The sequence below is a fragment of the Euprymna scolopes genome, chromosome 3 (assembly GCF_053919585.1).
Source record: "Euprymna scolopes isolate OS-2025 chromosome 3, ASM5391958v1, whole genome shotgun sequence".
Lineage (NCBI taxonomy): Eukaryota > Metazoa > Mollusca > Cephalopoda > Sepiida > Sepiolidae > Euprymna > Euprymna scolopes.
The window spans coordinates 25,922,094-25,949,416 of NC_136484.1; the positions used below are offsets into that span (position 1 = coordinate 25,922,094).

The 27,323-nt window shown below is 31.6% G+C and overlaps 1 protein-coding gene across 4 annotated transcripts in view; it reads right to left on the minus strand.

Moving 5' to 3' along the window:
• The window catches only part of LOC145254166 (phosphatidylinositol 3,4,5-trisphosphate 3-phosphatase TPTE2-like), a 182,844-nt gene that overhangs the window by 116,551 nt on the left and 38,970 nt on the right, over positions 1–27,323 (minus strand). The window contains exon 1 of one of the 4 annotated variants that reach the window (XM_080113000.1): positions 19,248–19,346. The exons of the other annotated variants lie outside the window; for them this stretch is intronic. Coding sequence (XP_079969126.1) covers positions 19,248–19,306 — 59 coding nt within the window. The 5' untranslated portion in view covers positions 19,307–19,346. Of the gene's footprint in view, positions 1–19,247; positions 19,347–27,323 lie in introns of those variants that run through there. 4 annotated transcript variants of the gene reach the window in all.

The window sequence follows — 27,323 nt, forward strand, 5'->3', positions numbered from 1 at the left end:
CACAACAGACTAATTTATACAATGATCTTAATAAGCAGCCCAGAATGCTCTGGCCATTATTCTGAGCTTTCAACCGTCTTCACTAGCACGTTTTTATTAAATACTAGCATAGCTACCTGGCATTGCCAGGGAATAAAAGTGTAGCATAAATTTTATCCCTCTCTTTCCCTCCTTTTCCACCTCCTTTTTCTCCTTTGCCCAGCCCATTTCTCTCTGTGGACATACACACACACACACACACAATTCAAGTCAGTATCAGGGAAATAATTGAAAAAAAGAAAAAAAAGAAAAAAGAGTTACTTCTCTTTAGTGGATAGTGGATAGAAAACAGACTACATGATATCATTAAAAGATGAGTGCACATCTTGATAAAATTAAATGATATGACCATTTGATCCCAAATAATGAATTTTTTTATTTTAGTTATTATACATCTGAAGTCACACTGATTAAAAAAAATGCCAACATTACGAGTGTTTGTGTATTTTTCGAGTTTTAGCTGGATATATAAACAGACACTCTTTACAGAACAGATTAGCAAGAATACTTAAATCATAATTCCTTTTATGATTAACATTGCCTTTTTAATTCTTTTTAAAAGTTTTTATATCAAATTTTAAGGGCGACTGAAAGAGGGAACAAGTGACATTTACTGAAATAAATTTTAATAAATTTGTAGCCTGCAACTTCCTTGCAGCACGTCAGAGATTTCCTCGAGCTCTTGCTCCAAGCTCTTAACCTCTTATTAACATTTCTTTTCAAATTTCTATCATTTTCAGGTTATAAATAAAACTAGCCATACCCAGCCATGCATTGCTGTGGCTCAGTTTGTGTAAATGGAGCCCCCCCCCTCAAAAAATCCATTTTTTAAGAAGGAATTAGAGTGTTAAACTTCTCTTTTTTTAATATAGAAAAATACCCTTAAGTTAATTAATAAAGAAAATAGTTTATGTATTTATTCATTTGCAAACTGTTATCCTCATCTACATGACATGTGAATACATAAGTAAAGGCGGAATGAAAAGTAGGTAGATGAATTTCTTTTGATTTTGTGATAGCAATTTATCGTAGTGAGCTGCATGGTAAAACAAACACACAGACACAGAAACACGCAAGAGAAGTAATAATCAGAGTGAGAGAAGAGCGAGCAATGGGGTGAGAGAGAGAGAAGAAGAGTTAGGAAGAATATATACAGAAGGAGGAAAAAAGAGAGAGAGAGAGAAAAACTGTAAATTGTAAATAATGTTGATGCCGTAAAATATTTGTTTTATTATTTTGGCAGAAAAAGAAATATAAAAAGCAAGCGAGTGAGAGAGAGAGAGAGAAGAAATAAAACTAGTGTAAATAATGTTGATGCCATAAAATGTTTGAATTTCTTTATTTCGACAGAAAAAGAAATCTAAATAGTGAGAGAGAGAGAGAGAGAGTTCAGAAGAATATATACAGGGAGAGAGAAAGGGAGAGTTGGGAAGAATATATATATATATAGATAGATAGACAGCGAGAGAGAGAGAAAGTTTGAGAGAGAGAGTTGGGAAGAATACATACAGAGAGAGAGAGAAAGAGAGGAAATAAAAACGGTTGTAGATAATGTTGATGCCATGAAATGTTTGTTGTTTTTTCTTTGGCACAAAAAGAACATTACATTACACAGTGAACACTAGTTTTTATTTCCTCTCTCTCTCTCTCGCTCTGTATATATTCTTCCCGATTGCTCTTTCTCTCTCACTTGTTCTATCTCTCTCTCATAGTCAAAAAACCTATGTGAACAAGTAACAGGATTGAAATCTTGCTAATCATAGGAAAATATGTAAATAATTTAAATCACCCCCATTAAAAGTAAATGTAAAAAAAGTATAAAAAGATTTTTTAAAAATGACCCGTTATAAAACAAAGTAAAATAAAAATAGCATCGTGTAAGGTTCGCTAAGCTGCTCTGAAATCGAAAAATAAACAATGGTACCCATACATATTTTTTTCTTCAGGGTTTGTTCTTTTTTTTTGGGGGGGGGGTGATAGTGACATGTTGTTAATGTGTGCATAGGTAAGTGTAAGCTTAATTTTCTGTTTATGAGCGGTTATTATGTTTGTATTTAGTTTTTTGCTTTGATTATGTTAAGTCTATGAGTTTATGATCCAGTTACGAAGGGTGCAAGCACAATGTCTGTAGAATGTGTATATTTCCTTCCAGTTTTGACTGGGGGTGGTAGGAGGACTTAATATTTAAGAGGAAAAATAGGAACTACTTCCTCTAAAGATGCTACAATTGTGATGGTGTTGCTCCTAGGATGAAATGTAAGATTTTATTATCATGGTTAAATGTGTCTAAAATGTCGTTCTAAAGTCACATAAGATAGTGGCTAATAGTCTATACATAATAAATTTGTATGTGGCATCTGCTGTTGCAAACCTACGGTACTTTGGTCCAGAGGGGAATTTCTGCAATCAAAATATTACATATGGAGATAAAATTTTCTTGTTATGGTGTCAGACATGATGCAGATAATGTTATATGCCCACTAATCAAAATGAAACTACCTATTTAAGAAGCCAGGTAGTGTAGTCCATATTAAATAAGAATAAACGTACAATGAAGTGAAATGAACAACATTAAATGAGGGGGACGCACATAGTAGCATACAGCCTTTTGCACACACGTGTGATGCTGTTTAGTTAAGTCTTCTCTACATACATTGTTTGAGACGCTTCCCATGTGTTGCTAACTGCCTTAAAATGTTAGAATGGCCCTAAAATCTAAGATTATTTTACATTAAATTTTTATATTTATATTTCTTTGTTTTTGTTATTATTTCTACTCGGTTTTTCAGTGTGTTCATATGTAATTTTCTAAAAGAAAAGGAAGATTTTTAGAAGAGGCGAGGACATTTTAGCAGGCGTTAATCTGCAATAATACAAAATAAATAATGCAATATATATATATATATATATATATATATATATATATATATATATTTTAACAGTCCTATTATTAGATTTCAGTTTCTTGTACATAAAATGAATTACAATTCAACTTTTGAGTTTTCTATTTTTTTTTAATGCCTACATGGAAATTTTATGGTATTGCAACATATTTATGTGGATTTACTGCAGATTACTTGGAAACCATTAATTTAAGGAATTTTTTCCATGCCATATTCAGATTCCTTGCGCAAAAATGAACTTCTATAGCAAATTTCATTGCTTAATCTTGTGTTTTAACAAAGATATAGCAATTTTACTGGAAAGTAGTGCACAAACTGTGACAAAACGTCTACAGTTTTAAAGAGGGAAAAATATCCAAATATGCAATGTACAAAAACAGTCATAACTTCCTTATTTTGAGCCAGATTTTAAACACTTCTAAAAAAATTTTTCTTAGATCATCAAGCTCTTTCTATGTATACCATTATTAAATTATTTTAAGCAAATTCAATTTTTTTTTTTATTTGTATTGCTATTTCAAAAAGTCTAGAAAATGATTTCCAACACACTTGACAGAAAAATTAATCAACTTAATATATATAAGATTTTTTAAATAGACTAAAGCAGAGTAGAAAGTGAATCTTGGGTTTACTTTCAACAGTCGCGTAACTCTTGCTTCTCTTATTGTAACATGGTTGTTACTCTTTATTTTAGTAATCAATATATATAAAAGACAAAATGGCCATGCGCGTTTTTGTATGTCCGGCAAAGGCTTTTTTTTTGCGGAGGTTCTCGGGGGGGGGGGGTACTATTCTTTAGAACTTTTTATATACTCCTTAGATCATAATATCTACGATTTGCGAATGCACGTCGTATCTACATTTATTTATGTCAACTTTTATAAAATTCATGCTATTCCATCCTCTCGTGTGTTTGTTTGTGCTTTTCGTATAAAAGCGAAACTGAATCGAAAGCGAAAGCAGTTTCTCAGCCTTTTGTGCCGGGACATCCAGAAAGCAATCAGGTTTGATCAATGTCAGGGGAATCCCTCATATCAGACAATTGCTTTTTGTAGGGAGCTGGTTTTCTCCAACATCATCGTTCGTTTCTGCAAGTCAACTTTTTCACTGACATCACTAAATTTGAACGCCTTTCACTTCCTATGGCTTCGTAGCGTAGCCGTAAAAGTTCACTTTTCTTTTACTTTCTTTTCCACCTTCCGGTTTTTATTTTTATACCTACAAACAACCGGGCAACACCGGGTACCCCCGCTGGTTCATAAAATAAAATTAGAAATAAATAAATAAAATCCGGGTTGGCATTTTTTCTTTTTTTAATGCAGCTTTTATAACCATTACTTTCAACACCACTTAAAAAAAAGTCTTCAGCTGCCACATGTCTATTTTAACCTGAAACGTGTTTCTCCTTCTTCCCACCCCATGTCGGTCACAACCAGCTGTTAGTCGCCTTTACTTCACACGCCTATTCTCTTTGATATGAACTTTATTTCTGCCCAAGCACATATTGCCTTTTTTCTCCTCTTTTTTCCTTCTTCTCATGCACACTTCGGAATTTGCATATGCAATTTTTCGATTACTGCTGTTACTAATCTCGTCACATGCTGGCCATCCCTCCACCACTCTCACACGCGCTCTGTTACATTATTTTGTTCTTACATGAGTGATGTTTCTGACAAAGGGGAAAAACTTGCTCTTTTTTGAGCTGGAATTTATCCATCTTACTCTTATCATTGTCTGACTTTTGACCAAGAAGTAGTATTTGATTTGTTTCTAAATTTTTGAGATGAGGATTCGTTATTCATATTATTTGGATTCTTTGGACTACTGTTTTCATCTTGAGTGTTAATTTACCAACTCTTTGATCGATGTAATCTCCAACCTTCTTCACGTATATCTTGCCAAACTCAGGTATCTTTCTGTCAAACGGGAATCTACACAGAATTTCGAACAAAACAAAACTCTGTATTTAATTCACAGGAGTAGCATGCTCTCGTCCTCTCAGCCATGACTGGATAGAGGTTCTAAGTAATATGCAATTGTATTTTCAGTCATCACACTGAGGATTGAACTTTAACCTTCAGAAAAAGAAGGGCATTTTACAACTGAATTTTTCCAAGTACTCTAATCACTGCACAGTCTTATCAAAGAACCTACTGTTGATTTTATACACTGGGTCAGTCTGCTTTGTGAAGTGATACAACTTCTCAAATGCACTTGTGATGTTAGGCTGTATAAGGGTGTTCACTTTGGTTCAAAATCTGACTGCTCCTTCTTTAATCAGATTTTTTGATTACTGATTTTCGATACTTATTAGAGGCATTTGCATACAAAACTTATCTAAGAACACTTGCAGGTACATAATGTACGTTTTTGTGAAATTAAAAACACAAATCGGCCCAGTTATTTCGGAGTTCATAGGGAACGCACTCGCACACACAAAATGCCTATAAATAAAGATAATATTGATTATGTGAATAATTATATTTTATATAAGGGATAGAGATTTACATGTAGAGATTGGTTATATAAAGAGAATCAGTCTGGAAATAATGTGCCGTTGCTTGGCAATGAATCCATTGCATGAAATTTCTGTCTGCTAGAAAGGAAAGAATTCAATAAACATGTTAATTGATTGGGACAGGCAAGCAATCATGCCAGCATCAATGAATAAATATTGGTATTAAACTATTGGCTGTCCTTATCAACCCTACCAGATTCTTTCGGCATTCATCTCTAAATACAAATAGCCGAGGTATTCTGAATAAACTATCAGTGTTCAGCGGTAGAACAAAAAACTGTCAAAAATATTTGAAAAAAAAAAAAAGAAAAAAAAAACGACTTGGCTTAAGTATTTGTCAAAAATATTTTTATAATAATAATAATAATAATAATATATATATATAATATATATAAGATTGCTAATAGTGCTCAATGAAAAAGAGCGGGATATTATTTTATTCAATTTAGGTACGACTTATCCTAATTTTGCTTACCTAACTTCAATAAATATATAAATATATGTCAGGGGTGTGAGTTCCATTATAGAAGCGTTTGAATAAAATATGCATGACATTAATCTTGCATAGCCAATGCACCGTTCCAGCATTTCAAAATACAACCGCTGAGAGACAACGTGTGGATCTTTACTAACAGACTTTTCTTTTTCCAACTTTATAACATAGCAAGAAAATAGAAGAAAGAAAAAAAAACATGTACAAAATACTGAAGATGGAGTTTAACTCTGAAATATATTTAAATTATAAATTTCAAACAAGTAAAATATTTGTGTATTTTCATAATATTGCGTTGTAATTTGGTTTTCAAGCACAACTGATACATATTTTATTTTATTCAAATATATATATATATATATATATATATATATATATATATATACATACATACACACACATACTACAGGCTGCCTGGCATTGCCTGATTATAAAATATGCTTAAATATGATATTTTAATTTATGCAGATTTTGTATTTATTATTATAGAACCAATTCTATATTTATAATTATATTGTACCCAATATATAGCAGTGATTTCAAAAGTTTACAAAAAATATATATGATTTTGGTGCTATCAGACAGAATTTAATTCTCTAGTGGTATTCGCTACCACATATTACCTAAGGACAAATGGATACAAAGTTTTTTTTAATTAATGCAGTTTAACAAAAAGATGTATATTTGTGTAGAGAAACATTTTAAATCGACTTATGTCTGGCAAGTTCCAATTTTTCGATTTTTACTGGCTAAAAATCAAATCAAATGTGTTCGATAGGTCCGAATCCCTTATGGGTCATTCCATGTGAATTCACCAGGCCATTACACCCACCGGCACCGAATTACTTGAAATTTGGCACAAATATTCCCTTCATGAGTTAGGAAAATTTGCCAAATTATTTGGTCCTAAACCTTACCGTTTGGATTGGGGGGGGGGGTGTAAAATTTGGATATTTTGCTTCTAAATCACGGAATTTCAGTGTTTTAAAAATAAAAAAGAAAATACTTCCACATATTCAATATAAGGTCATTTAGGGCATGTAGAATCCGACTATTTAATTATTTAACCTCATACCTAACCCTAACCTCATACCAGGGAGAAAATAAAATTTTGCTCACCCAAAAGCATGTCCCCAAAATCATCAATTTTTTACCTACGTAGCTTATGGTCAGTCTAGAGAAAATATGTCCTCTTCAATTTTCATAATATTTTTTTATAGCATCTACCATGACTGCTTAAGTTCTCAAAAAAAAATTGTGAGGGTTTCTAGTCTACTTCAGAAGATATGGCCCTGCCAAGTTTATAGTTTTTTTTCCTATGTACGTGCGGTAATGCAGTGCAAGTGTGTAGACCAAAAATTGACAGTGTAGTTTTGTAGAGACTGTTCTGCATACACACACACACACACACACACACACACACACATACAGATGCTTTAAACAAAATCAAATAATAAAGACAATTAAAAGAACCGTTTTTGACATTGGAAAATAGGCACAAATTTTTCTGATTCCAATACCTCCCAAAGTTCCGAGTTTTCTGATATGTGATTAATCGTCCCAACACTAATATATATATATTATTATTTTATGTTTCTACATAAAATTTTATATAAATATTATCAGGATTTACTTCGACAGTGCTCGATACATAAGTAAAGCTACGTAGTAAGTTTTGAAAATATATATGGTAATTAAGTTAATTAATTGCCATAAAAATTTTCAAAATTTACTAATATATATATATATATATATATATATATATATATATATATTAGCATTACAAGCGTATGCTGTATTTTCGTGGACGTCGCCACTATTACATACCAAATGTGCTTCAACAAGTCATATCTTTTTTATTTGTTAGTCAATTTTTAAAAGAATTACATTGATGGAAAGAGAATAAAATAAGCATTCCAATAATGTTAATTTATTGTTCTTTTATACGTTCAATATTTTTATGCTCCCAGTTAAAAATGAAAAAAAAAAAAAACGGTAAAATTACGTTTGGATACATATGCGCGGGGTCAAATTTAATTTGATATGGCTGAAATCTTACAGGCTATATAAGCATAGAAGTCCATCTCTACTGGACTTTGATTTATATTTTTACGACAACGGGAAGCAAAGTTACGACTGAGTAAAGTTGACAAAGAATATTTCAAAATTGATAAGATAAATCAGCATATATCATCCATTTTCATATAGATAATAGTTTTAGAATTATTCTTATGTATAGTATGTAAATATTTGATAATTGTTAATTTTGCGGAAATTTCTTTAAAATGTTATCTTTTATAGAAATTCAAATGCGTTTCAGGGAAACAGCTTGCTATGCGCTCAGCTAACTAAAGAATAATAAAAAATTGTTTTTTTCTGCTTTCAAAACAAAAGCAGAAAAATCAGTTTCACTTTTTTATTCAGAGTTTGTCAATTTAAAAAAATTATTTTCAAGTTTTTCAAATTTGATTTCCAAACAATACTATTTTGTTGTTTTTAACGCTTTTAGTACACATGTACTAAAAGCGTTAAAAAACAACAAAGTGTACATGCGTTTCTGTTATCATTGTATCTTACTTGTACTTAAGGTAGAATTGTGTTTTTTTAGTGGTAAAAAGGAAAAAAAAAAAACAAACAAATAAAAGATACTTGTGCACTCATGCTACCATGCTGAAATAATAACATTATTATTTAGAAACCCATTCTGGGGAACGAAGGGTGTTTTGTTAACTATTTTGTACTCTCACCTAACAATTAAATAAAATATATTGTGAAACTTGAATTTATTTTAAACTCATTATCAAGGCCATTTTTTCGAATCTGTAAGATAAACCAGTTTTTTTTTTTAACTGAGAATATCTAAATAATAATAATAATAATAATAATAATAAGTAGGTGGTTCGATAAAGAATTTCATTGTGATGCATTTTGTAAATTTTTACTTTGTTTCCACCTTAACATTTTTCTTTAAAATGAATTACCTTTTAAGGTTTTCGGGTATGCTGAAAACGAATGAAATTTTCCGCAAATAAGTAGCTTTCCGGATATCAGGCAATGACATTTCTTTTTTTATTGCTGGTGAACATCTTGGTACGTGCGTTTGCGTATAATTTCTTGGAGTTACGTTTGCGTGCTCGCATGTACCAAGATGGTCACCAGCGATAGCATAAGAAATGACATTGCTTCATATCTGGAAAACTACTTATTTGCAGAAAATTTAAATGTGATATTCGTTTTCAGCATACCCTAAAACCTATAAAAGGAATCATCTTAAGTGTTAAGGTGGAAACAAGGTAAAAATATTACCGTTTTATTTCTTTGTTTACGTAGTTAAATTTTCAGTAAAACAACAGAATAGAAATTACGAAAATTACCATCGATTGGTGAATATATAGTTGTTGCTTATCAGGATTCCTGGTATCCTGGTACTGTGAAAGCTGCATTAAGGATTCATGTAGAGTACGATTTATGGTTGCATCTCAGAAAATAGGGGTATATTTTGGGCCAGATAGAGAGGATTTACAAAATTGAAAATTGGACTGGTCCCAAAATGCATAAGTTCTGCTAAACTATGGAAATTTCCATCTTTTACAGAAATTCAAAATCTATATGAAAAATTTTCTTCAATTTATTTCTGAGATTAATTCATATCTACTCAATTTTTTTTTTTCTTTGAGGGGAGTAGTAAATACCGGCCATGAATGCTCTTTAGGCATTCAATGGCTACACCCCAGACTAAGTTCTCCTTTGGTGAGGAGGCAGGAAAATGTCTATTCTCAATAAAGCTATATTTAAATACCACTATAATACTTAGTGTTGTTCATGAATAGACACCCACTGTATGATACCATGCACCAGTTTAAAAAAAAATTGAAATTTGTACATCTGAATTTATAATTCATGGTTTATGATAAAGAGATACATCAGATTTGACTTCATAATCAGAAAGAGCACACAATTTTACATAAGAGTAGCAAGTTTCATGAGAATAGCTTGGAAAATAAATAAATGGTGGCGAAATTACCAAATGTCTTGAAATGTTGAGATCTATAATTTAGCCCATTTTTCTAAAGAAAAATGTTCACGGAAAAGCATAAATTCTGGCAATTTAAATTCTCATAACTTTTGAACTACTGATGGTATTTGCATAATTGAAACGGTTTTAAGCATCTTTTACATAGCTCTTTTCATGCAAGTTGAAAAAAAATAACAATTATCTAAAAATAAAAAATCAACTTGTAATGCTATATATATGAGATGAATTGGATCACAGATTATAGAATCTTGTGATATCAAGTCTTACAAAATAATTTTGGAAGGTAATATTTTTATGTAAGACAATCCTATCCAAATAAGAATTGGTCAATATACTAGATAGAGCAAATTAAAAATTTATAGTTTTTATATTTAAATTTCATTCAGAAAAATATAATTTTTCAAAACAAATATTTATTTTTTGAACAAAGAATACAATTCAAAGTAAATTTTTCGATTGTGGCTCCTTGGCAGCTATTTTTATGGGCTAAAAATCAAATCAAATGTGTTCCACAGGTCCGAATCCCTTATATAATATATATATCGTTGAATAGCAACATTATATCAAACCAAATTTAATATCTTGCTGATAACTTTCCTGAGGAGATGAATCTACATCGAAAATCCATGGATTAAGGAAATTACTTTGAATATTGTATTATTAGTTTAAATAATAATTTTTTGTTTTGAAAAATTATATTTTTCTGAATGAAATTTAAATATAAAAAACTATATATATATATATATATATATAGATAGATAGATAGAAATACAGACAGATATTTATATGATGTATAATTCGGTATTTTAGGAAAAATAAAAGCAAAATGCCTAATTATATTTGTAAGAGTATAGTGTATTTATTACATACGATGCCATATGGATTAAAATAATTTGGTATAGGAAATTGTTTTATGGCGTGAACAAATTTCTGAAACGCGTGTGTGTTCTGTAATTACCTTAGTAAGGTAATCTACCCATAGAGTTCATGTACAACTCCTGGTTATCCTCACATGAGTAATTATGCTATTCTTTAACTTGATGCTAATTCCTTATGTTGACGATGAGATTTGATATCAATAAAATTAATATCATCTCAGAAACTTTATTTCTTTTCTTTTTTCTTTTTTACAAAGGAATCACCACTTATCAAGGCCCAGAGGCCACTCGAGGATAAGGATTAAAGAGTGTACAGTAGTCAATGGGAAAATATCATAGTAATCGTTAGTAGTGTAAATTTGATAAATTGAATTACTTGAAGGGAACGGCTAATCAAGAACTTGTTTACATTGGACTTGAAGACAACCATATTGTAGTCAGCTGGAAAGCAGGCAAACGGAAGACAGTTCCACCGGTGTGCAGTTCTAAGAAAGAAGCTTTGTTCATGGAATCTACATTTAGGTTTAGGCACAGATAAAGAGTAGGGGAAATTATTGATAGTGTTTTCAGCTAGACGAGTGTTTCTCGTGAAAGTTTGGTGAGGGGGAACATAGATTGAAGCTCAGACAAGCACTTGCCATGAAAATAACGATGAAGCAGAGACAGGCTCACAACGTCTCTTCTGTGAAAAAGAAGTTGCAGGAAAGAGAAAGGGGCATCCCCTATGAGGCTAAGAAGTCAACTTTGAACTCTGTCAAGGCAGGATACAAAAATTTGTTCTTTATGTTGAATTCTTGGGGCATATGCAAATGATTATCTTATAATTGGGTCCCATTTCATCAGGAGGTTTTTCAGGCATTTTCAATTTTATCTATATCATATTCTGCTAGTTCCTTCTTTAATTACGCCAAATATTATTTTTGAAGGCTAAACTGCATCAAAAATGCCAAATTTGCAAAATTTGGCCAATGGGGCAAACTTGGACAAAAATATGAGAGTGACTTCCCTTTGCTCTAAACTCGCTTTCTAATATTATTATAACATATGATCATTGTTATAATGGTGTGAGAAAGGAACACATTGTAATTTTGACATGCAGCGGCTCTTCACCGAAGAAAGAAGTCAGTGAAACGTTATGTAAAAAAGGGAACATTTGAAAGAAAGAGGGCAAAATGAGATGAATACTGTATTCTGGTGCTGTACTGAAAGAATAGATTAAAGATAATCTCTTACAATTTTATTATTTGTATTGAACTATGTAGCACAATATTACTTTCTGAGTATTTATTATTACTTATTAATTCACCTCATTTGGGGCAGTTCTATATTTAAGATACAATGGACACCATTTTCATAGGAATATTAATAAACTCATATTTGCTGAGTGTTACTGGTTTTTCTGTGAAAAAAACTAATTTTTTTTATGCTATCCAGAAAAATGTCAGCTTTATCAAAACCTATTTGTTGATTAAATATATTTCTCATTCTGTGGAATTTCCAAAGGTCCTGCTAGTTATGCATTAATTTGGGAACAAAATACTGACTCATTTCCAAATTATTACGCACTAACTTCAGATTTTATTTAGTGTTCATCTACGTTCTCTTCAGACTCCTTTTCATAGGGAGGAGAAAGTGGCAAGAAACTAGAAAAGGATGGCTTCAGTACTGCTTTGGAGGTCTCCTCAGTTGTCCCCCCTCCCCACTCTATATGGGTGGAAGTGAAAAAGAGAGTTGAAAAGATGGAGAGGAGAAACGGGGGGGGGGGGAGAAGAAAGAAAGATAGAACAGGTAGAGAGTAGAGAGATATAATGTTAAATAGATGTTACACATTTTAACCACTCCTATTTTGCTTTTACTGGTTCCAGATAATGCCGGGTAACCTTGCTAGAACAAACATTAATGTATATAAGAAACAAATGAATATTTTTACAGGTTCAACTGTCACGTTGTTCATTTTCACAGAGATTGTATTCGACACAGAGTTGACTGAATTGTGAGTGTTCACGAAAACAGATAGAAGAAGGAATGCTGTAATTTGTTAGAAGTCCTTTATACGTTTATAACAAAATCTAATACCTGGACAATCATGCCAAATTGTTGTAGCTGGACATTTGCTCTAAAGACAATCATTCCAAAATTTGGTATCGCGATGTTCATGCCAAATTCTTGTATCTGGAAGTCCATGCCAAATTCTCCAGCTAAGGCGTCCATTTCAAATTCTTGTACTTAGATATCTATTTCAACAAAGTTCATGTCAATTTCTTGCATCTGAACATTCAGGATCAAGATCCGATGAAAAATAGCAATGATACAAAGCTTTGTGCTTATCTATATTAACTCGAATGTTGTCATTACATAAAAACCTACCTAAATTAGAAGTTAAACTGGTATTAATAAAACGTTTAATAAAAACATTTCGGTGCTTCTGCACTATTGGGACAAAATTTCGGAAATCCTAATACTGAATTTCACATGAAAATAATGGTATCTACGTATTCCTCGTATTTTTAAAATGATTATATCCAAAAATTACGAAAATCAATAAGGTAGAAAATAATTTATTAAAGAAAATAAAAAATAGAATTTGATGAAAACGATCGTAAGACACAGGAGAGTTTAAAAAGGAAGGAAATTTTCCGTTTCGATTTAAACAAGATGGTGGCAATTTTTCACTTGCTACCACGATTAAAGTTGTTGTGTTTTTTTTTAATAATTCAGTAATATTTAGATAATTCTGACTCCATACCATAGAAACTACCATTGTAACTTATTAGAATTGACTAAAAAAATCAGTTGAAACCATTTTTTTTTTTTTTATCTGAAAACTCCATTTATTGACTACAAAATCTCGTCCCAATAGTGTAGAAGCGCCAACATTTCTTTTATACTTATTGAGATTTGAAGCTGTGAATACTTTAGAAGTGGATCGCTATACAAACAGATCCAAGCAAACTTTAATAGAAAATGTACAGATAATAACAAACTAAGGTAATTGAGTGCTGAATATTATTATATTCCCAAAAAGATTATTTATACTGTAACAGAGTGCGCATGACCACAGTGGAAAATAGCAGCAGCAGTGAAGGATGGCCAGCATGTTAAGAGATTAGCAGCAGCAGTAGTCGAAAAACTGGATATGCAAATTAGGAAGTGTGTGCGAGAAGAGGAAGGAAAAAAAGGAGAAAAAATGCAACATGTTCTCGGGGAGAAAGAAAGTCTGAGACTAAAGAAATGGACGTGTGAAGTCGCAGACAAGAACTGGCTGTGCCTGGCATGTGGTGGGAAGAAGGAGAAACACGTTCCAGGCTAAAATAGACATATGGCTGAGAGAGACTTTTTTTTTTGTTTTTTTTAAAATGGTGCCGAAAATAATGGTAATAAAAACGTTTTGTAAAAAAAAAAAGAAAAAATACCGACTCAGTTTTATTTTTAGAAATTACTAAAGTAAAATGTAAAGGTCACGTTACAATACATCTACTTTTTTTTTTTTTTTTTTTTAAATATACTCATTTTACAATTTTGGTTAGGCGCTTTGTTAAATAGAAAAAATAAATATCCGTATGGAAATACAGGGTTTTCCAAAAGTCTTGGGTACATTTCAAGTCTTCATATCTGCTTAACTATGAATGGTAAGTAAGATGCAAGTGGTGCAAATTTAAAACTAAATGCATTAAGTTTTTGTAAGGCTATTTTTTAAATTTCTTTTCAGATCCAGTAATGGTACACACTAAACCAGAAAAACGTGCTTGAATTTGCAAAAACTGAATCATGGACATTTGTTTCATGTGCATTTTGCAAAAAAGATCTCACACCGTACGATTTTAATTTTTTTATGGGAATTTGTGAAAGGACTGGTCTATGTGTCTCCCATTCCAGAGACATGAATGAGCTGAAGGCCCGAATAACAGCTGCTGCAACCATTGACAATACAATGCTGGAATGTGTTTGGCAAGAATTGGACTATCGGCTTGATGTGTGTCATGTGACCATTAGTGCTCACGTTGAACATCGGTGAAAATTCTTTGGAAAACTTGAGATTGCAAGCTTTCTGAATATATCAGATGCGTTTTTATATCTTTTTATATATATATATATATATATATATATATATATATATATATATATATAAATTCGTATTCATGTTTGTTTGTTTGTTTGTTTGTTTATTCACAATTTGATTAATATATAAAAAAGGTCCTTTACTTTACTTTCATTTATTTCTATATATAGTATGATTCTTTCAAAATATACGATTGCATATTACATTAAGGAAAATTGGTTTTACTAAATAGCAATATGTTAGTTAATAGTTTCTAGCGAGAGAATTAAGTGTTCTATTTAAAATTGTTATTTAATAAACTTTAAATAATAATTATATTGATAATATATTTAATTTAATTTATTTGGAATTATTATTTCCGATATCGACTTTTTTAAAAACGAGTCTAGAGTTATTTACCCCAGGAAATATCGAAGCATAAGAAAAAAGTTAAACAAAATCTTCACCAAATAAAATAATTCGGTTTCTAACGTGAAAAAATAATTGTGTAGACAGAAAAATGTTTTCCTTTTTTCTTTTTAAAATATTCAAACAAACAATAAACACTTACGAACAAACTGAAAAGATTTCATTTGTTTGTTTTTTTTTCTAAACAGTTAACTTCTTGTAAGTAAAAAAAAATACTCAAGCTGAGATCGAAACCAAAAACTAAGGACAGTGAATAAAGTATGATAACCAAAGATTGACGGAGTAATTTGGTAGCTTGACTCGGTCTTTAAATAGTGTTTTCAAACCTACTTATTCTTAACATAAGTAATCTATTATTAATTCGTGAAAAAAAAAGAAAAAAATCCTATGAACCCCCCCGTACTAATTTTTCAATTTTGACTCCTTAGCAGCCCTTTTTCTGGATGAAAACTGATTCAAAAATTTTCTTCATGTCTGAATACTCTATATACCAAATTTCAAGTTTGTAAATCAAAAATTTGTTGAGTATATAGGTTGAGAAGTGTCCTCACACACATTTTTATATATCCATATATCTCTAAAAATGAAATTGTGTGTGTGTGTGTGTGTGTGTGTGTGTGTGTGTGTGCATTTCCCTACCAAACTACTCTGTCAATTTTAAATCTACAGACTCACAATTTGACATAAGGGGTATCGAGATTTGAGAAAAAATTTTAAATCGGTTTTTGGCCAGAAATTTGGCTGTCAAGGGGTCAAAGTTCAACAATTTCACCTTTGAAAACTCCACCAAACTCCTCCACCAAATTTGGGTTTAAACACTTGAAATTTTAGATGTATGTTACTTAGACATGGATCAAACTTTTAATTTGATTTAAGTCCAAAACAATAAATATTAAGGAGTCAAAATTGGGGCCAAAGTTAAAAAAGAATTGACCTCTGAAGTCTCTACCAAGTTACTCAGCCAATTTTTGGTCTAAACATTTGAAATTTTACATAAAATTTACTCAGACATAGGGCAAGCTTTTTAATCTGTTTTTGGCCGAAAATTTGGCTGCTTAGGGGTCAAAGTTCAAAAGATTTTATCTTTGCGGTCTCTAGCAAAATATTCAGCTAATTTTTGGTCTATACATTTGAAATTTTACATAAAGGGTATTCAGACATGCAGCAAGGTTTTTAATCAGTTTTTGGGCGAAAATTTGGCTTCCAAGAGGTCAAAGTTGAAAGAGTTAACCTTTGCAGATTCTACCAAACTCCTTCGCCAAATTTGGGCCTAAACACTTGAAATTTTAGATGTAGGTTACGTGGACAGGAGTCAAACTTTTTAATATATATACATATGTACATAAAGTCATGAACAGTACGAGCAAAGCCAGGCTGAACTGCTAGTATACACACACACACGAGAGATGTTCCAAAAGTAATGCCTCCTATTTATTTTTATTTGGCCCAAATGAATCAGAGGGGATTGCAAATTACTTTGTTATGATGACTGAACTAATTTATGCATTCATGACCTGAAAGTTTCATCTCACTGTTGCAGATATTGACGGTGTGAGACTCTAAAAAACTAACCCTTGCATGATAAATAGCAATACTACCCAAAAAAAGAATATAAGAACAAACATAACCATGTGGGGAAAGGCAGTACACAGGGAACTATGCAAACAACTTGATCTTGAACATCCAGACAGTAGCAAGGAGATTGGATGTCATAATAGTAAAAAAAATTAAAAAAAAAACCCTGCTAGATCATAAATTTTGCTGTTTCAGCTGACCACAGAGCGAACATCAAAGTGACAAAGTGAAACAAATACACAGAGAGCTGAAAAGGATATGGAAGATGAAGAAAGTCAGGATAATACCCAATAATCGTAGGAGCACTAGGAATAATCCCGAAAATCTTTGAAAAGAGAATGAGAAAAATTGAAATCAGAGGAAAAGTTAAGATACATCAGATAGCAGTAATGAAAACAGCTGAACTCTTAAGGAAAACCCTAGAATGTGGAAACCAACTCACATAAACTATGAATGCTAACCAGTAATTGGAATACTGCAATAGAAAATAAAACAAAAATAGAATATAATAACCACAGGAAACCAAGAAAACTGAAAAATGCAAAGTTAACTATGCCGACGTCCATAAATAATAATAAAATTTTTTTAACTGTGATGTCGACATCGATGGCAGCAAACCAAAGAGTCATAAAGAGTCCATCAGATCGACTGAGCAAAAAGAGCACTAACCAGACCTTCACTGGATAAGTGCGGGGAAGGGCTGGGACTTTATAGAGGCTTTTTGCTACTCATACCCCAGGGAATACCAATGGCAGTTATCGGCAAGAGATCAAGGAATAGCAGCTGTTGTGAGAAAGTGAAGCCATTTGCACTGGCTATCAAAAAAGGTGGAGAACATTAGAAATCTAGCGAGACTTGGAAACGCCACAGGTTATTGCCAGAATTGATGGTCTGTGTGAAAAATATTGCTGGTAATGGTCTGTGTGAAAACTCCTAGGGGGTGAATAATAATAAAACTAATAGCTACATTGGTTTTACTACCTCTACCCTCTCCTGTCAACCCATCATGCACTTGATAAATTCTAGCTTAATTTACCAACATTTACAAAAACATAAATGCCCCCCCCCCACACACACACACTTCTGATTTCATTCTTGTGGGTAGGAGTGTGTATATATGTATATATACATCCATTTCCCACATTGATTTCTCTACAAAATTGAATTCCACTATTTAGTTCCTTTGTACACAAATCAGATATATTATTCTTTTGTTAAAGTATAAATTAAAAACTCCTCTCCCACAAAAAATGCCATATATATTTTCATAATTTAATACTCAGCCCTACTCATGATCACTGTTGAATTAAAATATGAAAATCGATACATAAAATACTATACCTCCTTATGACATTTTAAATGGATACATGAAATAATTTTGTGTGTGTGGGGGGGAGTATCAACAAAATTATATATACACACGTTAATATCAACAAAATTATACACACACTCGTTAATATTAACAAAATTATACACACACACACATGTTAATATCAACAAATTATACACACACACACACACGCGTTAATAGCAACAAATTATATACACACACACACGTTAATATCAATAAATTTATATACACACACACGTTAATATCATCAAATTTATATACACACACATACACGTTAATATCAGCAAATTTATATACACACACATACACGTTAATATCAGCAAATTTATATACACACACATACACGTTAATATCAGCAAATTTATATACACACACATACACGTTAATATCAACAAATTTGTATACACACACATACACGTTAATATCAACAAATTTGTATACACACACATACACGTTAATATCAACAAATTTATATACACACACACATACACGTTAATATCAACAAATTATATACACACACACGTTAATATAAAAAAATTATATACACACACACACGTTAATATAAAAAAATTATATACACACACACATGTTAATATTAACAAATTATATAAACACATGTTAATATTAGTAAATTATATACACACATGTTAGTATCAACAAAATTATATACACACATGTTAGTATCATCAAATTATATAAACACATGTTAGTATCAACAAATTATATAAACACATGTTAGTATCAACAAATTATATAAACACATGTTAGTATCATCAAATTATATAAACACATGTTAGTATCAACAAATTATATAAACACATGTTAGTATCATCAAATTATATAAACACATGTTAGTATCAACAAATTATATAAACACACATAAATTAATGAAATTATACACACATGGTTAAATCATTGAAATTATAAATGCACGCACATCAGCATTTATAAAAACACAAAGATAAAAGCGTTAATCTCTAACAGACCTTGGGTCACCGTTCATAGGTAATTCTTCCATTTTTGTAGTAGAAGTAAAACTAGTCATTAATTGCAATGTGAAAAAAAGTTACTGGTCGAAGAGGAGTTATTTTGTCCTTAAATTATTTTCTTAAGAACAGAAAAAAAAATAAATAAATAAAAATAATAATTAAAAAAAAAGGATCGTGGGCCTCCTTTTTTTTTTTTTTTCCTCCTCAGGTGGGAAACAATGTCATTGGTCCGACCTAACAACAGGGAATAATGCCAACTTAGTGAAAGAAAAAAGGTAGGGGAGGAAAAAAAAAAAAAAACTTTGGTAAGGTGTTATAAAAGAGAAAGTGCTAAACGTGTTCTTGGCGACAATGCAGCAGTGAAACTCTAGTGCCAATCAAGCTAAATGAGAACAAACATAGAAGAAAATAAAAAAGAAAAGAGGAAAAAAAAAAAGAGAGAAAAAACATAAAAAAAAAAGGTAAAGAAAAAAGGTTGAGTAGAAATGTAAAAAAAAAAAAATAAAAAGAGGAAAGGAAAAACCTATGCGATATTATCAATACACATTAATTCAGCAATTGGAAACAGTTCTGCCCGAAGTTAGCAGCGAAAAAGAGAAAAAGAAAACAGGCTTTCCAATTCACAAATATCAGGCCATGCTTACTTAAATTCCACGTATCAGATTTAACAACAGTTAACATAAGTAGGTAGGCACAGGTAAATTGGTTTCTTAGTTTGGCACCAGGTTGGTAGAAAGAAACAGGTTTTTATATAAACGATTTCTAGATTAGCCATAAATATACCACACGGTTCTGATATATATATATATTTAAAAAAAAAAATGGTTTTATTTAGGTAGGTAATCACAGGTAAATTTGGTTTGTCAGTTTGGTACCAGGTTGGTAGAAAGAAACAGGTTTTTAAATAAAACTTATAACCATATAAATTCTTCAGTTCTGATCTTTGAAAAAATGGTTATGCAGGTTGATAGTCACGGATAGTTAGGTTTGTCAGTTGATCTAGTTGGCACCAGGCCGGTAGAATAAAAGAAGTAGGTTGTCATCTATATATTAATACTGTAGTACTTTTAACGTGCATACATATGTATGTGTGTCACGGTTTTTAGATTATAAATTATTTGATCGGGAGATTCTATTTATTAACAAGGAGGATAGAAGGTAATAACATACTACAAACATTAAATTATTAGTATATAGATACACTGATTTAATGTTCGTAGTATGTTATCACCTTTTAGCCTTCTTTTTAATAAATAGGATCTCCTGATCACTGAGGACATAACGTAAAAAAAAAAAAAAAAAAAAAAAAAATTAAATAAAAATATGATGTTGCTTTTGGGCCGTAAGTGAAACTAAAGTTTACCTTCTTGGTCTTTAGGCTAGGAGCCAAGAGTAGTTTCTGTTCTGTCTAAAGATGGTCTGATGATATTGTGGGGTTCCGTTCACACCGGGCGTCCATGCAATGGAAATCTGTCACAGACTCTTATAAGGATATTAGAGATAAACCGTGATAACCAGATATATTCTGAAACTACTTTAGCCATATTACTAAGATAAATACTTTTACAGTTTTAACAAAAGGGCTACAATAATATTGCAGAGTCTCTACTCACTCTGAATGTCTACAGATTGCCCAGTAGCAATATATTACATACAAAAGATGCTGCTCTGGAATTTCCACAGGTCCCGCTAGTATAAATAATTTCTAGATGTAGTTATGTAACAAGTCTATAAAACTTTACTTATGTAGCTATTAAAAATTCTAGGGCAAAGAATATCTTATTTTATTTTCATAGATAGAAAGGTTTAATGAAATTTCTATAATCTATTTCTATATTTGTGGTACCTCCATTTGTGAGTTGGATCATGTTGAGGCAGGGGAGTACAATAGAAAAAAAAGTGCTATATCAAGATCAGTCACAATTTCAAGCAAAATTCCTCAGGGAATACAAGACGGTATTAATGCATTGGGCTTCTTTTTTTTTTTTTTTTTTTACTTTCTTTTTTTACAATATAAGGTTTTTGTTTGCACTGGATATTCATAAACAAAGACAATAGTTTACTTTATTTATAACCAGAAAATTATAAAAATTAATAACTAATAAAAATGGCAATATGGTATTTAACGCTGGGAGTAGAAATGTATTGGAGTTCTTAATCACTTTAGAGTAAAACACAATATTTTCATAATCTGTTTCATGCAAAATCATAAAAATTATTATCAGTAAATAATTTGGAATTTTTAGAGGATAGATTTGAAAAATTGTTTCTTTTTAGCATATTAGCAGTTCCGCCCGGCTTTGCTCGGGTCCTATGTACTGTTCAAAAGGTTATGTGCATATGTGTATATTAAAAAGTGTGAATATGTAAAGTAATGCCTTTCTGTATAATAGTCTTCCTTAACTACCAGAGAGAAAAGACAGACAGACATTTTTACTTTTATAGATAGATAGGATGCAATATATAGTAATGATTTAAAAAGTATATAAAAAAAAAAAGACTCATGCGCCACCACTGAGAATCGAAACCAAAACGTTCAGCTCACGATTTATTTTGCCTCTGCCATCAATGACTGGGCTACGAAAACATGTTTACTGCAAGGCTAAAAATTAAAACATGAACCATTAGCTACTACATTATGCATTCGTAATTCCAGCGTTCGACCTTCACCTGGCAAATTTCATTTTTTTTTAATTTTCACACTTTTGCACCGATGTTTTAGGGCTAAAACCCAAATATAAAGTTTTGCATGGATTCAAATACCTTATATATGAAATTTCATGTCTATAGACCAAAAACTTTAGTAGGAGTTTGGTAGGCAAAATTTGTTAAACAAAAATATATATGTAAACAATTTTGTGTTTACTATAAACTTATTATGCAAATATAAATCATGTAGAATATCTGCATGACTATAATTACACGTAATAATTAACTAAAGATGATTATCCCATTAGAAAACCGAAGCAACTAATAGGGAATTAATTAAAATGAATGTTTAAAAAAATATGCAAATTAGCTAGATCTTTTGTTAGTGAATGCAATTCCACAACCCATATATAAGAAAATTGTATTTTCTTTTTAAATAATAGAAAAGAGGGGTTTTAATACGAATATCAATACACACACAAAAAGAAAACGAATTTATAGGAGTATAGATTTAGTTATTTTATATTTAACCTAGTATATTGCTGGGTTTGTAAATTATGTTTATTAAAGATCTTGTATGTTAAAATTAACATATCAAAGTTAATTGTTGTGATTTTGAAGAATATATTTTTTAATTTATTTTCAATCTTAAGTTTATTTTGTAAATATGCGTACCTACCTGTGAAGTATTGGCTGGAAAAGGTGAAAACGAAATGAAAAGAAAAGACAAAACAGGAACAAAGTAATGAGAGAAGATATGAAATTCTGACCTGAAACTGACCAAAACTAACACCACACACTCAGAAAATGATTTCAAAGACCCTAACGAGGAGTTGCATATTTTTTTCAAGAAAGTGAAATTGTAGTTTTAGTACAAAAAGGATGCCTAATGCAGTTGAAATACATTATCTAAAAATTGCCATCAATTTTTTTTTTTTTTTTTTAGATTTTCCAATAACTCTTATCAACATTTACATTCTCATACTGAAGCAAATACTAAAAAAAATAAGAATATATATCCATATTATACTAGCAGGCCGCCTAACATTGCCTGCTCATAAAATATGCTTATATATATTTTGGTTAATGCAGATTCCGTATTTATTATTATATTATAGTGGATCCAATATATAGTAATGATTTGAAAAGTAATAAAAAAAAAAAATAAAAAAAATAAAAAAAATGACTCGTGCCCCACCACCAAGAATCGAAACCAAAACGTTTAGCTTACGATTTACTTTTTCCTTTGACGTTAATGTCTGAGCTATAAAGATATGTTTGTTGTAAGGCTAAAAATTGAAGCATGAATCAATAGCTGTTACGTTATGCATGCATGTTTGTAATGTTGTCGTTTGACCTTCACCTGGCAAATTCCATTTTTTAAATTTTCACACTTTTGCACCAATTTTCCACAGCTAAAACCTAAATATAAAGTTTTGCATGGGCTTGAATACCCTATATATTATGTTTCATGTCTGTAGACTAAAAACTGACAGAAGAGTTTGGTAGGCAAAATTTTGTAAACAAATATATATATGCATACAAATAAATATAGAAAGAGATTTATGTTTACTAAGACGCAAATATTATGTAGAATACCTGCATGAATATAATTACACATAATAGTTAACCAAAGATAATCATCCCATAAGAAAACCGAAAAAACTAATAGGGAATTAATTAAAATGAATGTTTAAAAGAATATGTAAATTAGCTAGATATTTTGCAGATAAATGCAATTCCATAACCCATATATAATAAAGTTGTATTTTCCTTTTAAATAAATAGAAAAAAGGGTTTTTAATATGAATATCAATACACAAAAACTCCCAAATTTATAGGAGTATATATTTCTGTTAGTCTGTATGTCTGGACCATTATTATGATCATGGTATCAGTTTGATGTACAGTTAAAGATAATAGGGATTAGTATTTAATGCAAAAATGAGCACAAATTTAACCTTATTTAACCATCAATTTTGCATAAAACATTAATTCTAAGTCAATGGGCTATAACTTTTGCCCGTTTTTAATAGGTTAAAACGTCTAATATCAAGGAGTTTGATAAAAGAATACCTTTAGGCAAAGCCATGTTTTACTTTTATTATGAAATTGTATTGTTTCCTTTATTAAAGACGTTTTCGGTGATATAGAATAGGTGACTTGACTCCACAGCAAAAAATTGTCAGCAAAAAATTAACATTATACTTAATTATTTTTTGCATGAAATAATAAATAAAATGTTATTGTTTCATTCTTTTGAATTTGTTTTTAGTATTATAAAAAAATACATTACTTCATGAAATATTTATTGATTTCTTTAATTTTTTTTTTTTAAGAAAAATAAATTAATTTTTTATCTGACACTGTTTGCTGCGGACTTTGTGTCATCTACTCTTCTGCATCACCACGTTTTTGTATATGACTGGATTTTATTTTGCTTAAGAAGTAGAATAGATGGATGGATGGATGGATGGATATAATAAGAGCAAAAAGGGATAAACAAATAGACATTAAAACAGTGGGTAACATAATGATACCCTTATGTTAATTAGGCATACTGAATTGCCAGTGATTACAATAACATTGAGGCAGGTTTTCAAATCTCCAGGAATATTTTCAACAGAATTGTGAGGTTGCTAAAACCAAAAATGAATACGAGACAAGAGAAGATGTAATCACTAAATCTATACCGACAACAGAAGTTAAAATACTTCATGCACTTCCGAGATGTTTTGATGATTTCATGAAAACAGTGGTGCATTTAATTGGTCTAGATTAGGGGTTCCCAACCTGAGGGTGCTCGCATCCCCTGGGAGTGCAAGACGATATTCCAATGGGTGTGAAAATATTCCTGCAGATTTGAAAACCTACCTCAATGTTATTGTAATGATACTGGTAATTCAGTATGCCTAATAATCAAGGCTGAGTGGCAAAAAAAATTTACCATTTTGTTATCTACATTTTGTTTCTGAAAGATGGTTTCCCATTCAACTATCAGTTCTATAGCTCTTCAAAGTATTGGCACATCTGTAGAACTAATTAAGCCGTGGTGTTCTTAATGAATCAGGGCTTTTTTAAATGTATGAGCACTACTTATCAAGACACAAAAGTCACTTGAAGATAATGACTAAAGAGTTAGGTTGACGGAGAGACAACACTATGAAGATTGGTGACAATGGTTGAAATTAGACAAAAGTTGATTATTTTAAAGGAGGACTCAACAAAAATTTGTTAACATTAGACTTGAAATCAACTGGGAAGCAGCCTCATGGTATGGTGTTCTACAGACGGGTAGTTCTTGGAAAGAAACTTTGTTCATGGAAGTTTCATTTAGTTATAGGTACACAGAAAGATAAAAGAAAATTATTCAGTGGTTGCAGCTAGATGAGTTTTCTTGTGGATGTTTTACGGGGATGGGGCTATAAATTGGCACGCAGTCGAGCATATATCATGAAAATAGCTTGAAAGATTCAATAAAATCTGATGAAAATCAAAATTTGTATTTCGTAAAAATCATTACAGAAAGCTAACCTCATTGACAGACTGAGAAGGATATGGGTTGGCTCGGACTTTTTTAGTTAATGCAGAGAGAATGAAAGCACAGTCGTATTGAAACATTGCAAAGTATCTGATCATGTGGCGCAATACTGCAAGTCAGTGCATGTTTTCAGTGATGCTCTGACAGAAGAGGATTAATTTTTTATCACGTTTGCTTTACAAATGTAAAATCAGCTCTTCATATTTTGACCTTTTAATGATATGCCATAAAATCCCCTGTGAAGCACCTCAGCTTTAAAATGAACTAATTAAATGACACTTTACATAATTTACATGCTGAAGATAAAGATAGATAATAATCAGTTTTATGAATAAAAACGATAAAAAAAAAAAAACTGACTTTGTGTTACGAACTGTTTTAGATCCAAGCGATACAGCATTTCTTGTCCAAATGAAAATCAAGCAGTCATAAAAAATTCAAAATTTGTAAAAATGGAAAGCATGATTTTTATTAGGTGAATTTTCTTTTAATGGAAATCGCTCCAGACAAAGCATGGAGCCACTTGATGTAACTCCTTTCCTAGAACTGCCCACCTGTTGAACACTGTTCCGCTGGCCTGCTTCCCGGCCAACTACAATATTGTAGCCTTCAAGTCTAATGTAAACAAGTTCTTGTTGAACTATTCCTATAAATTTATTTGTCACTCAATCCTCATATTTTAATGAGTGATTTTTCTGACAAAGGGAGAAGAAAAAGCTGTATCCTAGGTTGGCAGTATTTTTGCGTGAACAGCCACCAGAGATGTCGGAAATTTTCTGTTTCTATGTCTATCCTTGTAGCTATGTCACTAGTAAGGGTGCTGGAGGTAAACATTTTATCTCGGCTGACGTTATCCACCTGATAGTCAGGGACCCGAACCTTAGATTAACCACTAAGGAGGCTGTCCTATCAGCAGGTGCAAAGTACTGAGGCTGATGTATTGCTATTTGGTGAATCGATTCTGGACCATGCAGTAGCTTCTGGTGGGACCTCTCGATGCCATATTAGTGGGTAATTGCTACGGCTTTACCTTTTCAAGTGCTACAAAAAAGAAAAAAAGATTTCTTCATTTCTATTTCTCTCTTACTTTCCCTCTCTGTCCTGCTTCAAGCAAGTCTGTCAACCTAGTCCACAAATCCCAAAACTTCATCATGAAAAGTTTCAATAAAAAATATACGATTAAACCCGGATCTCCAACTTCAAACGTAGACCCCCACTACCATGTCTCCTTCTCGAACATCAGAGGTTTACGTTCTAACCTTCCAGAGGTTGAAACCCAATTACAGGAGACTAAACCAGACATTATTTCTAAGCGAAACTGGCATTGGACAGACCATTTCCCTAGATGAGTTCGTAATTAAAGGATACTCTAACTTAACTTCCAAATCTGACCCCCAAGATCGCCATGGGCATGAATATGTGCCTATATAAAAGATGGCTTTCATGTGGTAGGGACATCTCCAGAGAAAATCCTAACTTACCCTATATGTGCTTCCGGGTTGCACTTGCTCAAACAACTGCATTTATATTTGCTCTCTGTCACCCCCACAACAGCGGAGTTACTATCTTTAAAAGCATATCTGAGAAAATTGACCACGTCCTACCTGCTTATCCTTCAGCTAATAATCATGTCTGTGGAGACTTCAATGTTCACAATGTGGAATGGTTAACTCGCTCAAACAAGACTGATGATGAGGGGAGGTTCTGTCATGATTTCTCCATTGCTTATGACCTCACTCAGATTGTTCATGAACCCACCCATGTGCCCGATACTGACGACCAGTATGCAAGTCTCCTAGACCTTTTTCTCACAACTTGCCCTGATCTATGTTCAGCTTCCGTTCTGTTTCCACTTGGATCTTTCGACCACTCTTTTGTATCAG